General features: G+C 46.4%; 1 protein-coding gene across 1 annotated transcript; it reads right to left on the bottom strand.

Annotated features, from left to right (window-relative positions):
- Nucleotides 1–7333: 7333 nt before the first annotated feature.
- HEBP2 (heme binding protein 2) lies at nucleotides 7334–15575 on the bottom strand. The gene is made up of 4 exons (XM_045865622.3): nucleotides 15353–15575; nucleotides 14696–14831; nucleotides 13790–13970; nucleotides 7334–7833 (listed from the first exon to the last, which is right to left on the bottom strand). The coding sequence occupies exons 1-4, from the start codon at nucleotides 15452–15454 to the stop codon at nucleotides 7635–7637; spliced, it is 618 nt and encodes a 205-aa protein (XP_045721578.1). The 5' UTR covers nucleotides 15455–15575; the 3' UTR covers nucleotides 7334–7634.
- Between the last annotated feature and the right edge of the window lie 320 nt (nucleotides 15576–15895).

Raw genomic sequence — 15895 nt, 5'->3', positions numbered from 1 at the left:
CAGATCCCTCCCCGACCTGTCCTGCCGGCCTCCAGTGCAGAGGACAGCCGCCGCTGAGCAACCTGGTTTTGCTCACACACCTGGCTCCTGTGCCTTTCCAGGGGCATGTAATTGTGCCCCTTGCCGAACGGCGGGTCCTCTGGGCCTTCCCATGGAACATAATTGCTATGGGACGAGTTGTGTCCCCTCCCGCAAGTTCACACGATGAAGTCCTCGCTGCCAATGTGGCTGTTGTTTGGAGATGGGGCCTTTGGAAAATAATTCGGTTTCGGTAAGGTCATAAGGAGGAGCCCTCAAGTTGGGCTTAGTGTTCTCACAAGAAGAAAAAGAACCCTCCTGTTGGTTCACAACTTGCTCAGGAACATCCCGGGTGTCACCTGAAATTGGTCCCCGAAAGCGGAGGGCAGGGAGAGACCAAAGGTAAACCGCTCCATATTGGTAGGCGGCAGTTTTGATAAACAAGGGAACGTAGGAGGTTTGTCTTAGGTGCTGCAAGACGGGTAGGTTTCCGCACCTGCCCCCCAGAATCTCAAAAGCTTACTGTGGACCCCCTTCTCTGCGGCTTCTGCTGCGAGCCCGGGAACCGCATCTCCTCCTTGCGAAGTATGTCCACCAGGTCAGAGTAGCCGAGCGCTCCTCACAATGCCTGTGTCTCTCACGTCGCTTCATCTCGTCACATACGCATTTTGCCAGCTCACGTCCTCACAAGAAGGGTGAGTACAGTCCAATAAGGTATTTTGAAAGAGAGAGACCATATTCACATAGCTTTTGTAGAGTATACTGTTATAATTATTTCAATGTTATTATTGGTTATTGTTAACTCCTTACTGTGCCTAATTTTTATAAATTTAAACTTTATCGGGCACCTGGGTGGCTCAGATGGTTAAGCGTCTGCCTTTGGCCCAGGTCATGATCTCAGGGTCCTGGGATCGAGTCCCGCATCGGGCTCCCTGCTCCTTGGGAGCCTGCTTCTCCCTCGGCCTCTCTCTCTCTCTGTCTCTCATGAATAAATAAATAAAATCTTTTAAATAAATAAATAAATGAATGAATGAATAAATAAATAAATAAATAAAAACTTTATCATAGGTATGTACGTATAGGAAAAACCAGTACATAGAGGATTCAGTACTGTCGTGTTTTCAGGCACCCACTGAGGGTCTTAGAATGTAACCCCTGCAGCTAAGGGGGCACGACTGTGCCTAGAAGCCTGAACTGAGCCCCAGCCCCATTTCCATCCCACAGCTGTGTCCTCGCAGAAGCTTCTAGGAGCGGGGAGGGCAAGTGGAGCACGCATTCCCCCGACAGGGATGGGGGTGCAGAGCCTCCAACTGCCTGGGCCCAGCTCTGGGGTCAGGTGGCAGTGGTATGTTCCCCATGACCTCCTCCAACCTCCCCTCGGCCATGTGGGGATATAGTGAGAAAACGGCGGTCTGCCAACCAGGAAGCCAGCCTTCAGCTGGCACTGACTTGGCCAACACCTTGATCTGAGGCTTCCTGGCTGTCAGCACTGTCCGAAACAAGTTTCTGTTGTTTAACAGCCCCCCAGTCTTTGTGGTTTGTTACGCCGCCCTAGCAGATTAAGACAAAAATCAGGTGGGGCCTGTTGCTGCAGCTAATTATCCAGCCTGGGCTCTTCTGTGAGCTTTGCATTCCTTCCCCTATTATCTCTCCCGGCAGCTCAGGCATTTTAACATTTCTATCACTTCTTCCAGGCTTCTAGGAGCCACCCACCCTAAAGCCCTGAGTTTGCACCATCCTCTGGAGTTTTTCTCATGGTATTAAATCCTGTATCCTGAGTGATACCCCCAAGCCAGTAAGCTTTCCCTTATCCAGTCTTCTGACTGAGCACCTGGGGAACTGGGGTGCCAGGGCACAATCCTGGCCCCCGCCAGTGGGCATTGGCTAGGTTCTGCAGTACCTGAGGCGGGTTATCCACTTCTGCCTTCATCGGGCCTGGCACGGCCCCAGCCAGGTGATGCTATGACTTCACCTTGGGTACAGGCCTGGGAAACAGGGACGTCAGCTTCTAGGGGCACCTGTTGCCTTATGGAGACAGATCTCTCTGAATATTGCATTTCCTCCTGTTATGGTGTGAGAAGGGGGAGTGGGTGATTCTAGTTCTTAATGGGAAAAGGCTGAGCCTCTTCTGCAGGCCCAGAAGGTTCAGAAACTTTCAGGGAGTCAAAATTGTTGGGGGCATCCACCAGCTGTCCCCTTCTCATTATCCAGGTTTAGTCCTGGCCTTGGTGTAACAAACCTGGTTTGGTTGAACTTTTTTTTTTTCTTTAAGATTTTTATTTATTCATTTGAGAGAGAGAGAGAGCATGAGCAGGGGAGTGTCAGAGGGAGAGGAAAGAGCAGACTGCCCACTGAGCAGGGAGCCCCCCCAAAAGTGGGGCTCAATCCCAGGACCCCGGGATTATGACCTGAGCCCAAGGCAGACACCCCAGCTGAGCCACACAGGCTCCCCTGGTTGAACATTTTTGGTGGTTACTACTTTTACCATCAAATCCTGTGCTTGACCTTCAGCTTTTTCTGCTTAACTTCGGCATAAGGTGAGGGCTTCTTAGCAAGTTTCCAAAGAGACTCTGGCTCTCACACTTAGTTTTAAATTGTCTGTTAATTGACCTCAGCTTTTCCTTATCCACCTGAAGGACATCAATTCAAGTTAGTAATAACCATTCAAGTCTATTGCCCTTGTACTCATTATCCAGCCCCACCCCATATTTGAGACACCCGAATCATCTACCAGCCATTGTACGCTTCTCCAGAAGTAGGTCATTCCATCTAAACTTTTAATAACTAGACAGCCCTCTTATGCCAGGAGCTGTCTATGCACTGCCCGTCCATCAGGGATGTGAGCCTCCTAACCAGCCAGGCAGGGAGTGACCCAGTGTCAAGATGCTCTTACCGCCCGTGATCGTGGGCCACTCTGATCCCAGTTATGCTGGTTTGACCCTGGGATGGAGTTAGGAGCACAAAAAATGTATGACAAAGTTAACAGTCTCTGAAAGCAGAAAGGAAAAGTGAGACTGTGGTTGGGGGGAGCTGTCAGGCTTCATGACAGATCTGGTGAAGGCTCTGCCAGCCCACCATGGAGCTCCAGAGCGAAGACTATTTACTCAGAAGGGGCCTGAGTTGGGCAGAAACAGCTAGCTTCTTGCACCACCACCTTGCTCAGTCTTCGGCTGGAAGATGCCAGAAAACAGCAGACTGTCAGCTCCCACTGCCTTGCTCAGGCATAGGCTCACTACGCCTGAGAAAAATGTGTCCTTATCTTGAATCTGCCGCCGACCCCAAAAAGAGTGTCAGCTGGAGACATCAGCTGGCCACATCCCTCGAAGCCAGGTAGCTGGTCCTTTCTCGAAGGTGGATCTGAGGAGCACACCTGTGTGTGCTTGCCTTCCCACGTCCCAGAAAAGAAATGACTGGTCTTTGGCCACTGTTACACATAAGCACCAGAAATGATCAAGGACAACTTCATGTCAGTAATCTCACCTCTAAACCAGCCTCCTAAATCAGGCTCAGCAGCAGCCTCACTCTGACCGCACCCCACAACAAAAGCTCCATTCCTAGGGGATTCTGAAAGTCCGCTAACCCTTGACCCTGGCACGGAATTCCTACAGCCCTGTACCAGGTCAGCAGTTTTCTTTGTCCAGAGAGACTGCAAGCATAGCTCTCTCTTGTCTCTCTTGCTCAGCAATCACTACATGCAGCTTTTTGTTCTGAATAGTGAAGGTGGCCTCTTCCTTTGACCCGGTCATCTCTGCCCAAGATGTCCACAACCCACCAGGCTTTCATCTGACCGGCCCCTTCTCACCCCCCTAGTCTCAAATGTCTCTTCCTCAGAGAGGCCTGGGCTGTCCCTGCTGTGTGACGTCTGCTGCCCCTGGCCACGCCACCCACCATCCCAGACCCTCATTTCATTTACACTCTCTCCCTTTCTGGAACATAAACCCACGAGGACATTCAGGAAGGAGGACCGAATGGAAGAACGAAAGGTGTTGTGGGGTTGGATAATTACGAAGTTGTTGACGAGCGAGTGTTCCTGTTACCACCATGTCCCAGCCCCATGCGTAGTGCTGTGCCTGCAACATGGTAGACATGCCACCATGACTTCTTCAAGAGTGAAGGAAAGTAAATGGCCTTCCAGTGAAATATTTAGGGAGAAATGTTAAGTGATAATTAGAAAAGATGGTATGAATGCACTGAGTTTAAATGGATTGTTTTCAGACTCTGGAAAAGATAATCTTATGAAAAATGGACGGACACATCAACATGTGGATAGCTCTGTGGAAAGCAGTGGTGGGTGGGGGACTGCCCACCTTAATCCCTCTCATGATTCGCCTGAGATCCGCCTTAAAACCTAGAACTCCAAGGAAGACATTTGATCGTTCTTTCCAGAGAAATTGGATAATCCAGGCAAAGGAGAGATGGGAATTATTGCCCCCCATAAAAGTCTAGGGGGTAACTAGGATTTAATTTTGGGTGGTGAGGAGGATCAGGCAGAATTTGTTGGTAGGTTCAGTGTTTGGAACGTGGTTGGAACGTGTGGTGCAAGACAGCCTAGAGAGGAGAGGAGAGATGCTAATTGATGGAGCAAGAGTTATACCAACAGCAAAGGTGGAAGCCTTAGCCTTAGAAAACAGTCTACACATAAATTTGCTATAGATAAGAGAAGAACAATCTCCACAGAAGACATAAGGGATATTTGGTAGTCAGTGCCAGCCATGTAATCAAAATAACTGATTCATTGCTATGAGAAATATTCTCTGGATTGATTTAGGGTTGAAAAATGTTTTAGTTTATGATTTATGGAAGAGAAGGGGAAAATGAGATATCCTGGACTTGAATGGTACAAAAGCAATTTTCTTCTTGAACATGTTTCAGATTACAGCTAGATGTTGATCATCAGAAATATGCTTCTCTTGTTTAAAATGAAATTTATTGCCTAAGAGATGCCTATTTGTATAGAACTATTGAGTAAATATTAGAAATATTTACCTCATACCAGCAGAGGCTAGTACTGTGGACATTCTAGTAGGAGGGCTAGAAGGGGTCCTCCGGTTTTTGGTTTTTTTAATATATGAGCTAAAGAAGAAATTTGATTTCATTTTGGCAAGCATAAAAGGCAAGGAACCAATAAATAAACAAGGCGAGCAAATGCCTTTGGAAAATAATTGCCTGAGATTTTAAAATTTTATATCCATAAGAATTTCAAAGCCAGAAATCTAGCTTGTCTTGTATCAAAAATTACAACCTAGAAGGTAGCTCTGAGGTCATAATCATATTGATTATGCACATAGGCTATGCAGGATGAACGGCTCCATATGATCCCAGCCACTCGTGACCTGAGAAAGCTGCACTCTGCCGTCTGCCAGTGGGGCCTACCAGTTAACGCATGGATCCAGGAGTCAGACTGCCTGGGCTCCAATTAGCCTCTGCTCTTACAGTTTCATCTGGAGCAAGTTACCTAACATCTCTGTGCCTCCACGTCTTTATCTGCAAAATGGAGCTGATAAAATGTGGCACAGAGAGTTGCTCTGAGGGCTGAATGTAGTAATTCAGGTGAAACACTTAGAATGGTGCACCTAGAAGGTAATCCTGAAGTGTTAGTTAGCTTTGGAAACCATTAACTATAGGTATGTCTTTATCCAGGTTAGTAATCCGGGCAAGGGAGAGATGGGAATTATTGTCCTATAGAAGGGTCCAGGGGGACCTAGGATTATGCTCACTATAGATATCCCAGTTAGGGAGGTTAATTTTAAGAGATATCACATAATGTTGGGGTTGAAGGGACCTTAGAGCGTCATCTGGCTCCATCCTCTTACCATTGGATAATCTTCTCTAGAAGTGATGACACGTTCTCTGCTTAACCACATACAGTGATGGGAACCGGAACTGGTGTCATTCACAGGCAGCTGCATTGTTGGGAAGTTACTGAGCACCAACCTGCTTTTCTCCTTCAGTCCTCCAACCACCATGCCCTGGGAGGCCACGGTAGTTACTGCCTTTCCCACAACAGGCTTCTTCTCTGTGGAAGAGGACTTCAGCTACCCCAGTTTTGACCTCAGTTTGTGCTTTCTAATTGATTCTTTCCAGCATATCTGTTAACTCAGGCAAAAGACCAGATGGGCCAAGTACCCCCTGATGGGAACTACCCACTCAAGCAAGAAAGACCCCATGTGATTGACTGCAAGACAATGATTGACCTGACCTTTACTTACCTTTGTCCCACATTGTCCTTATATAAATTTGGAAGTATTTTCAGCATGTTAGATCGTCTTCAGACGCTAGTCCCCGGTCGTCTCAGTGTTGGCCTCACTGAAATAAATTCCTCTCGTTTCACCACCTCTCATATCCTTGCCTTTGGATTTTGTCAGCAGTGAGTGGCCGAACCTGGTCGGTTTGGGACCCCCAGAGCCAGGTGCTCTGGCATCCTTGGGCCCCAGTTACATCTGACATCTCCAGGACACAATTAGGCACAGATTTCAACCTGCTTGATTTTATGGCAACTCATCCTTTCAATAACTATAATGATTTTTTTTTTTTAAGATTTTATTTATTTGAGGGAGAGAATGAGAGAGAGAGAGCACAAGAGAGGGGAGGGCAGAGGGAGAAGCAGACTCCCCGCTGAGCAGGGAGCCCGATGTGGGACTCGATCCTGGGACTCCAAGATCATGACCTGAGCCGAAGGCAGTCGCTTAACCAAATGAGCCACCCAGGTGCCCAACTATAATCATTTTTATATGACCTCCAGAATGACATGAAATACTTTATTTTTTTTTAAAGATTTTATTTATTTATTTGACAGAGAGAGATGCGGCGAGAGAGGGAACACAAGCAGCGGGAGTGGGAGAGGGAGAAGCAGGCCTCTCACCTAGTAGGGAGCCTGATGGGGGGCTCAATCCCAGGACCCTGTGATCATGACCTGAGCCAAAGGCAGACACTTAACGACTGAGCCACTGAGGCGCCCCACTAGATGAAATACTTTAAAAGCGGTGTGAATTTTAAAATTACATGTTTGTATACATGCCTTCGGGAAAGAACATGCCTTTATTGAGTTTTGGAATAGAAGTCCCTAACTTCATAAATTTGTTCTTTGCCATGAAATATTATCGACCCTTTTGGGTATGGTGGGAATTTTCTGTTGTGGTGAGGACGGTTGGGCAGATGGGGAAGAGGAGCCCACAAAGAATGTGACAGGGTCAGGTGCAAAAGAATCTGATTTTTGTTTTCAACTGAACTTCACCTCGCAAGGCTTCACAGCCTAGCCGTGCCATATAGGATACCTCTTTGGCATTTTTATTGATAATATCTGGAGGGGATAATATCCAAATGACACAAATCCAAGTCGAAAAAGGCAACATGATGTGAAGAAGGGTCAAGTAACAGGACACTTCCCGGGAACCTCACAGAAATAAACTCCCCCAGAGCTGTGACTGATTCACATGTTTCTAGAATACTGTCCCCTGTTCCCTGTGTATCTAGATAAAGCTTCAAGCATTAAAAGGCACCTTGGAAATAAGCTCAGTTCATCACAGTTCACTCCGGTAGAGCAACTAGACCTGCATTTTGCGGGTAGGTAGTGTTGATGTCTACAGTAAGCAATGGAACTTCCTCGGGTTTTTTTCTCATTCATTTTCTTTGGAGGGTTCATTTTTCTGAATCAACCACACTTCATTATTTCTATCAAGCAACTTGAAAGGACTGTTGTAGCCTGCGGTGTAGTAAACCTTCTCATTGAAAACTTTTCCTTCTTCCCTCAAAGTGCTTGCTAATGTCAAAAGTTGTTCTTGATTCTTTTGAGCACTAGAGAATCCGTCGAAAGCCCTGAGAAGGAGAAAGTAAATAATCATGAATGATGTTCACGCTGATGTAAATGTCAGTCCGAAAAGGGGAGCAGAAGCTGACACGATGAGGCTGGATCAAGTGCAGCTTCCGAGCCCCCCCAGTCCCCCCTCCCCCAGCAGCCAACCTCCTCTCCTCTGGTTCCCATTCTCAGCACCACCTCGCCACACACGGAGGGGACCCACGAGGAGGCACATGTCCCAGCTGCTGGCAAGCAGACTTGGAACGTTCACCATCTCGTGCTCTAACTCTTGCTTCTCAGACTTTCACGAGCACATACTAATCACCTGGGAATCTTGCTAAAATGCAGATGCAGGAGGTCTGGGGTGGGGCCTGAGAATCTGCATTCCTAACAAGCTCCCAATGATGCTGATGCTGCCAGTCAGAGGACCATACTGAAACCCCCTTAGAAGACTCCCTTTCAGACTTCCAATTTTCTATGGAACAGTTCCCCTCCCCTCCTCTCCTTGGGAAAAAGATAGGTGCCACATCACAGATGAATATGGTAGAGTTTCGACCCTATGAATTTATAGTCTACTGGAAGAGGGGAACATTTTGGCAGCTCTTTACATACAGCCTGAGGAGATTTAACAGAGACAGGATCGATATGCTTGGGAACCCCGAGGATATGACTGAATCAGGGGTAAGGGATGTCATCTGAGTTGGGTCTGGAATGGAGGATGGCTTTGCTGAGCAGGAAAAGGGGAAGGAGAAGAAAAGGAACAGAAGTTCAAAAATACAAAGCATGTTCATAGTGAGGCACAAAATGAGCTCTGAAAGGTGAGTCAGAGCCAGAAAGAAGAATCTCTTATGTCATCTCAAGGCCTTTTGAGATTATTCTGAAGGATGCTGAGCAGAAAAGTAACTTCTTAGGATCCGGGAAAGACAGATGGAAAAGAGACTGGAGGGAAGGAGCCAGTTTGGAGGTTGCTATGGGGATGAGGAAGAAAAGACAGTCAAAAGATTTAAATAAAAAGTGGGAAAAGAGAATAAAAGTTTAAGTATAGATTTCCAAGTATATAAACAAAACTATCCTCAGGTTAAATTATGGCAACACCCAGACCTAGCTAAGTTGCTGACATGTAAATATGATGAATCTGATTTTGAAAGTTAAGAATAGGAAACACAGAAAATCACGAATATTCCCAATATACCTTCTTTAGCATAAGTTGTATTATCAATGTGCCAATGGAAAAGCTTAGTCCTACCATTCTTCAGGTAAGATGTAAGCTCTCAAGGGTACACACTATGTGTATTTGATTCAACGGTGTTCATGAGGCATCTAGAATTGTTCGTAGCATGCGGTATCTTTTAAATCCTCATCGAATAGTATAGGAATCTATATACACACATGTACATGAAACAAAACATTGAAGATAAATTGATAAAACTGTTCTAATTTTCAGAATGTTGACTGATAATGATAATTCTGAACCATGTGTTAAGAAATATTTGCCTCCTAAATCTATTATTTCCTTAATGAAGAGCCAACTCATAGTCTGTTCTGCCTAAGGAAACTTGTTTTCAGATCCTATTTCTGCCCTGAAATCAAATCTCGAACCCCCTAGTTAGAAATCATCCTTTGTTCTCCGAATACATATTGTTCTACAATGATCCCTCACAGCTTTATTCAATACACAAACATATGATTCTCTTCCCACACACCTGCCTTGCTAGGAGCTGCAGGGTATGAACAGAGTACCATGTTGCAGTATTCTTGAGAAAGTTACAGTTTGTACCTCTATCACTATAACTTAGAATAACAGAAGAACAGAGTGGCTAGCTAACTGGAGAAACTGAGGGAGGCATCACAGAGGAGATACCATTTCATCCAAGTCCTGAAGGACGAAAGTGGATGCTCCAGGAAGAGGAGAAAGAAAGAGCTAGAACTAGTAGTTAAGGTAAGGTGCACATTTTAACTATTTTAGAGAAATTAACTCATTTAGTCTTCATGGCAACCCTATGAAATGGTACTATAACTATACACATTTTACAGATGAAGAGCTTCAGGCAAGAAAATCTGAGGAACCTGCCTGAGGTCACAGGTAAAGAGATGTGGAAGGTCCTAGCCACAGCAATCCAATAACAAAAAAACATCCAAATGGCAGGGAAGAAGTAAAACTTTCACTATTTGCAGATGACATGATAGTATATATAGAAAATCTGAAAGACTCCACCAAAAAACTGTTAGATCTGATAAACAAATTCAGTAAAGTTACAAGATATAAAATCAATTTACAGAAATCTGTTGCATTTCTACATACCAATAATGAAGCAGCAGAGAGAGAAATTAAGGAATCAATCCCATTTACAGCTGCACCAAAAACCAGCTTTATACCTAGATATAAACCTAACCAAAGATGTAAAAGACCTGTACTCTGAAAACTATAAAATACTGATGAAAGGGGTGCTTGGGTGGCTCGGTTGATTAAGCGTCTGCCTTCGGCTCAGGTCATGATCCCAGAGTCCTGGAACTGAGCCCCGAGTCAGGCTCCCTGCTCAGTGGGGAGTCAGCTTCTTCCTCTCTCTCTACCTCTCCCCCCACTCCTGCTTTCTCAACCACTCTCTCCCTCTCTCTCAAATAAATAAAGTCTTTTAAAAAAATAAATAAAATACTGATGAAACAAATTGAAGAGGACACAAAGAAATGGAAAGACATTCCATGCTCATGGATTGGAAGAACAAATATTGTTAAAATGTCTATATTACACAAAGTAATCTACATATTTAATGCAATCCCTATCAAAATACCAACAGCATTTTTCACAGAGCTTGATCAAACAATCCTAAAATTTGTATGGAACCACAAAAAACCCCGAATAGCCAAAGCCACCTTGAAAAAGAAAAGCAAAGCTGGAGGCATCACAATTTCAGATTTCAAGTTATATTACAAAGTTCTATAATGAAAACAGTATGGTACTGGCCCAAAGATAGACACTTAGATCAATAGAATAGAAAACCCAGAAATGAACCCATGATTATACGGTCAGTTAATCTTCGACAAAGGAGGAAAGAATATTCAATGGGATATTGGATTGTCTCTTCAACAAATGGTGTTGGGAAAACTGGACAGCAACTTGCAAAAGAATGAAATTGGACCACTTTCTTACACCATACACAAAAAGATTCAAAATGGGTTAAAGACCAAAATGTGATACCTGAAACCATAAGGTCTAAAAGAGAACACAGGCAGTAACTTCTTTCACATTGCCCACAGCAACTTCTTTCTAGATATGTCTCCTAAGGCAAGGGAAACAAAAGCAAAAATAAACTACTGGGACCACATCAAAATAAAAAACTGCAGAGCAAAGGAACAATCAACAAAACTAAAAGTCAACCTACAGAATGGGAGAAGATACTTGCAAATGACATGTCCGATAAAGGGTTAGTATCCAACATATATAAAGAACTTAGAAAACTCAACACCCAAAAAACAAATCCAATTAAAAAACAGGCAGAAGACATGAACAGACATTTCTCCAAAGAAGATATACAGATGGCCAACAGACACATGAAAAGATGCTCAATATCATTTATCAGGGAAATGCAAATCAAAACTACAATGGGATACCACCTCACACCTGTAAGAATGGCTAAAATCAACACAAGAAACAGCAGGTGTTGGCGAGGATGTGGAGAAAGGGCGCTGCTGGTGGGAATGCAAACTGGTGCAGCCCCTCTGGAAAACAGTATGGAGGTTCCTCAAAAAGTTAAAAACAAACAAAAAAAACACTCTACGATCCAGCAATTGCACTACTAGGTATTTACCCAAAGAATACAAAAATACTAAATCAAAGGGATATATGTGCCCTGATGTTTACAGCCGCATTATCTACAACAGCTAAAACATGGAAACAGCCCAAGTGTCCATAGATGGGTGAATGGATAAAGAAGATGTGCTATATATATACACAATGGAATATTACTCAGCTATAAAAAGAATGAAATCTTGCCATTTGCAACAACATGGATGGAGCTAGAGAGTATTATTCTAAGCAAAAGAAGTTAGCCAGAGAAAGACAAACACCATGTGACTTCACTCATGTGGAATTTAAGAAACAAAATAAATGAGCAAAGGGGGAAAAAAAGAGAGGCAAACCAAGAAACAGACTCTTCTTAACTCTAGAGAACAAACTGGTGGTTCCCAGAGGGGAGGTGGGTGGGGGATGGGTGAAACAGGTGATGGGGAGGAAGGAGGGCACTTGTCATGATGAGCTCCAGGTGATGGAGGGAAGTGCTGAATCCCGTAAAACTTAAGAGGACACTGTATGGTGACTAACTGGAATTGAAATAAAAACTTAAGAAAAAAAGAGAGATGTGGAAGAACACGGGCTGCTCAGGGAAGGGTGGGAAGGTCAATGGAATGTAGCTAGTGGGGAGACACGGTTGGGCCACATTATAAAAGGCATTGTGAATAGTCTGAACTTCACCCTGAAGCAAGTGGAAAGTCACAGAGATTTTTAGTGAAGTCACGGGGTGGGGTTTTTGTTTTGTTTTGTTTTGCTGCTGTGGTGGTAAGAAAGACCATGGGTTCCCGTGTGGAGCATGAGAGGAAGAGAATGGTGGGCAGGTTACTCCCAGCAGTTGGGAGGCCACTGAAGTGGAGCAGTCAAGACCTGAGAAGAATAGACATCCGAGCACCTACTGAGTGTCAGGCACTGTGCCAAGCACTGGGGCACACAGAAATGACTGAGGTGTGGTTCCTAGAGGATGAGGACCTGAGGAAGTCACAGGGAAGGGGAGAGGGAACAGAATCATGGATCATTTCCAAGGAGCCTGGACCGGATCTGGTAACCAGTTGTCAGGGATGGGTGCACTGATGGTGGCCTTTGAGGTCCTTGCTGGGGACGCTGTCTGGCTGACGAAGCCCTTTGCTGAGACAGGCAAGAGATCACTGCTCACATACATTGAGAACTGAGGGAAGGCTCATTTGTAGAGCTGTTGAGTTTGATCCCCACCTACCTCCCATGGAAATGTCCAGTAAGTAGGGTAATCGGGGCTGGAGACACTAAATTTTGAGAGTCACTGGACACACGTAGTTGAAGTTTTATAAACAGATCACCCAGAGCAAGTCTGCTATGACATGGGAGTCAATGCGGGGCATCAACAGCGCTTCCTGGGTGAGAGAGAGGAACAGGAGGAGAAGAATGGCAAGACAGTGACTTTCTGAGACTGAACAGGATGGCTCAGCATCAAGAGAACAGATGGGTCAATACACGAAGGCCGCAGGGGTCACACGGACAAGAGCTGCCATCACGTGCCAAAGGCAAGGGCACAGCTGAGGGTGACGAGGGCAGCCCCAAGGAGATGGTATGGGCTCTCCCAGACTGTGGTGGTCTGAGGAGCCCGTGGAAACAGAGACAGACAGATTCCTTTAGCAGGTGGGTGGTGACAAGAAGGAGAGAAAGGAACAAAGCAACACCAGTATGAGACTGTTACCATGTTCTGTGTGTGTTTTAGATTTCAGCAGAGAGAATTTAAGAATGTGTCAAACAGGTACCGGAAGCCTGAAACAGTATAAGGAACCACTCGATGAACAGAGGCAATGACTGCAGGAAGCAGCTAACATCCCTCGGGCTGGGGAACACAGGAAGAGTCCGGGGCTATCAGAACCTAGAAGCTGGGAGGAGGAGGAGTACCCTGCACTGTGTGTTAGGATTCTTGTTCAGGTTTACCTCAACGGCAGGTTGAGAATAATGTGCATTGTGTCTTAGTTGTGGAAGGTATGCAACAAACTCTTCATTACGTGAATTAATTATATCTTGCAGTAGACCCTTAGGAACACATAAAACTGAGCCAGGAGGAAAACACCAAAAAATGCATTAGACCTCTTTTTTTACGGAAGGGTGAAAAGCCTGCTGAAATTGCAGAGGAGCTCAGCTGAGAGCAGGCGAGGAAAACTAGCAGTCAGCAGGGCTATAAATTATCTACCACTTACCGTACAAACACAGTCATTTCAGCTCTGTCTTCAATGAAGACATCTGACTCTGAAGGCCTGGGCGGATCGGATTGCTGTTCAGAGGGGATGTACAGGGAAATGGTAATGATAGACTCGCTGAAAGGACCGGAACCGGGCTCCACATAGCTTGTCACCGGAGCTGTCATTTTTATCTTCATCTCTGGACCATAAAATAATATATTTAAATACCGTGAGAAGACCATCAAAGCAGATTTAGCATATTTATGACTACTTTTAAAACTTAATCTACTATTTTTTGATCTGAGTTTCCTGACTTACATTATGCTACTGACATAAAATTTACCTTTGAGATAATTTTCATCATTAAAAAATAAGGGCAGAATGATTCAATTATCCACTGGCCGCATTAAACACTTTCTGTACTACTATTTTTGGTTAATAAATTCTAGTTTTAGGGATGGAAGGGAAAATTAGAGCTTGTATAGTCCAGCCTATTTTTTTTTTTTTTTACAATTCGGAAACTGAGATCCCACAGGCTAAGTGACCAGCTAAAACATAAATAGCGTCAGAGCCCGAACCAGATGTCTTGAGACCCTTGATCTTGGGTTCTTAGTACCTTCCTGCCTCCTGATCACTCTTAACCTACCAGTCACCAAATTACCTCGAAGCATTAGCCATCAAAAGGACTTAACACCAGTTACACAGAGGCCCAGTTCATCCAGCAGAAACAGACAAGAATAGAGGTTGAAAAGCACTACCCTCCTCTAGACTCTGCTAAGGGTCCTGAGCAGAGTCCCTGTCTTCAAACATTTAAGTATTCGATGATCTCATTTTTCTATTCTAAAGTATATCTCTTTAATAACCTAAAACGCAAGATAAACCAGGGGACTCAACCACAATATATGTAAGGTAAATCGTCTTCACCTTTCTCATTTTTGCCTTGAATGTAGCCGTTCAGCTTTGTAAAACCAGTCTGGATGGCTGAATCCCAGTCCATGGACTCAACGGAAGTGCTGACCCACTTGGCTGGTCCATAATGCCGGATCTCATAACTTCCGGGCTAAAATGGAACAGAGAAGACTGAGGGAAGCAATTCTAAAAAGGCAGGACGTGAAAGGCAACAGTATAGGTCCCTTGATCTCGGGTCCACCTGGGATGGACCCCTGGTTCTGGTTCCTTAGGACCTGGCAGCGCCCCTTCCCCGAGGCTCCCATCCTTGGATTAGAGACGCTGGGGGCCTCCGCCCCCACGCAGGGGTCGGGGGGTCGGTAAGACCTAGCATCCGTTCCGTCCTCTGGGCAGGAGGGTCCCACCGCGGGCTCTGGGACCTGATCAATTCCTTTTTCTTTTTTAACCTCAAAAGAAACCGAGATGTGGCCAGTTGAGATGGAGATGGAGCCATAACCTACTAGGGTTATGGCTAACCGACCGAATTTCCCCATCTGGGCAGGAACGGAGCTGGGGACCCAGACAACTTTAAAAACTGAACGTTTTACTTAAATCTGCGGGGCCCTCCGGCCCCACTGCAAATCACCCGGCGCGCTCCGGCCCGCACCGTCCGCGCCCGGGGGAGGCGCCTACCTGGGGGCCCGCGTCCTCCGGCGCCGTCCAGCCCGGCGTCTCCACGGCTTGGGCCGCCGCGCGCTCGGCTGTCGCGGGGTCGGGCTCCAGCACCTCGGCCATGCGCGGCGCCGACGCTCCGGGGCGGGCGAGAGGCTGGCGAGAGGCTGGCGAGAGGAGCAGGACGGGGCCGCCCCGCTGAGAGTGCGCGCCGCGCCCGCCTGCCCGGCCGCGAGTCCCCGCCCCGGCGCTGCCCGGAGCCCCGGTCACCCCGCCGACCCGCGCCCCTCCTCCCCGCAGTGAGGGGGACCGAGTCCGCCGGAGCCCGTCCGCCCCTGGGCCGGGAGGGGGCGCTGCGACCGCGAGCCCGCCCCCGATTCCCACTCGGGCAGCTCCCGCGGGGCCGCGCCCCCCTTGCCGGGCTCCGCCCCTGCAGCGGTGAGGGCCGGAGACAGGACTGCAGGGTCCGCTTCGCCCGGGCTTCCTTTGGGAGTCCCTCCCGTCCCCCGCCCTTGTTTTTAAGTTAACCGGCGCACAAAGGTGTCCACTGTGAGGGTCGGGGGT

The sequence above is a fragment of the Mirounga angustirostris genome, unplaced genomic scaffold (genome assembly GCF_029215605.1).
Source record: "Mirounga angustirostris isolate CCGP_5_RB_7025 unplaced genomic scaffold, mMirAng1.0.hap1 SCAF_8, whole genome shotgun sequence".
Classification (NCBI taxonomy): domain Eukaryota; kingdom Metazoa; phylum Chordata; class Mammalia; order Carnivora; family Phocidae; genus Mirounga; species Mirounga angustirostris.
This window is presented reverse-complemented; position numbering and strand designations above follow the sequence as displayed.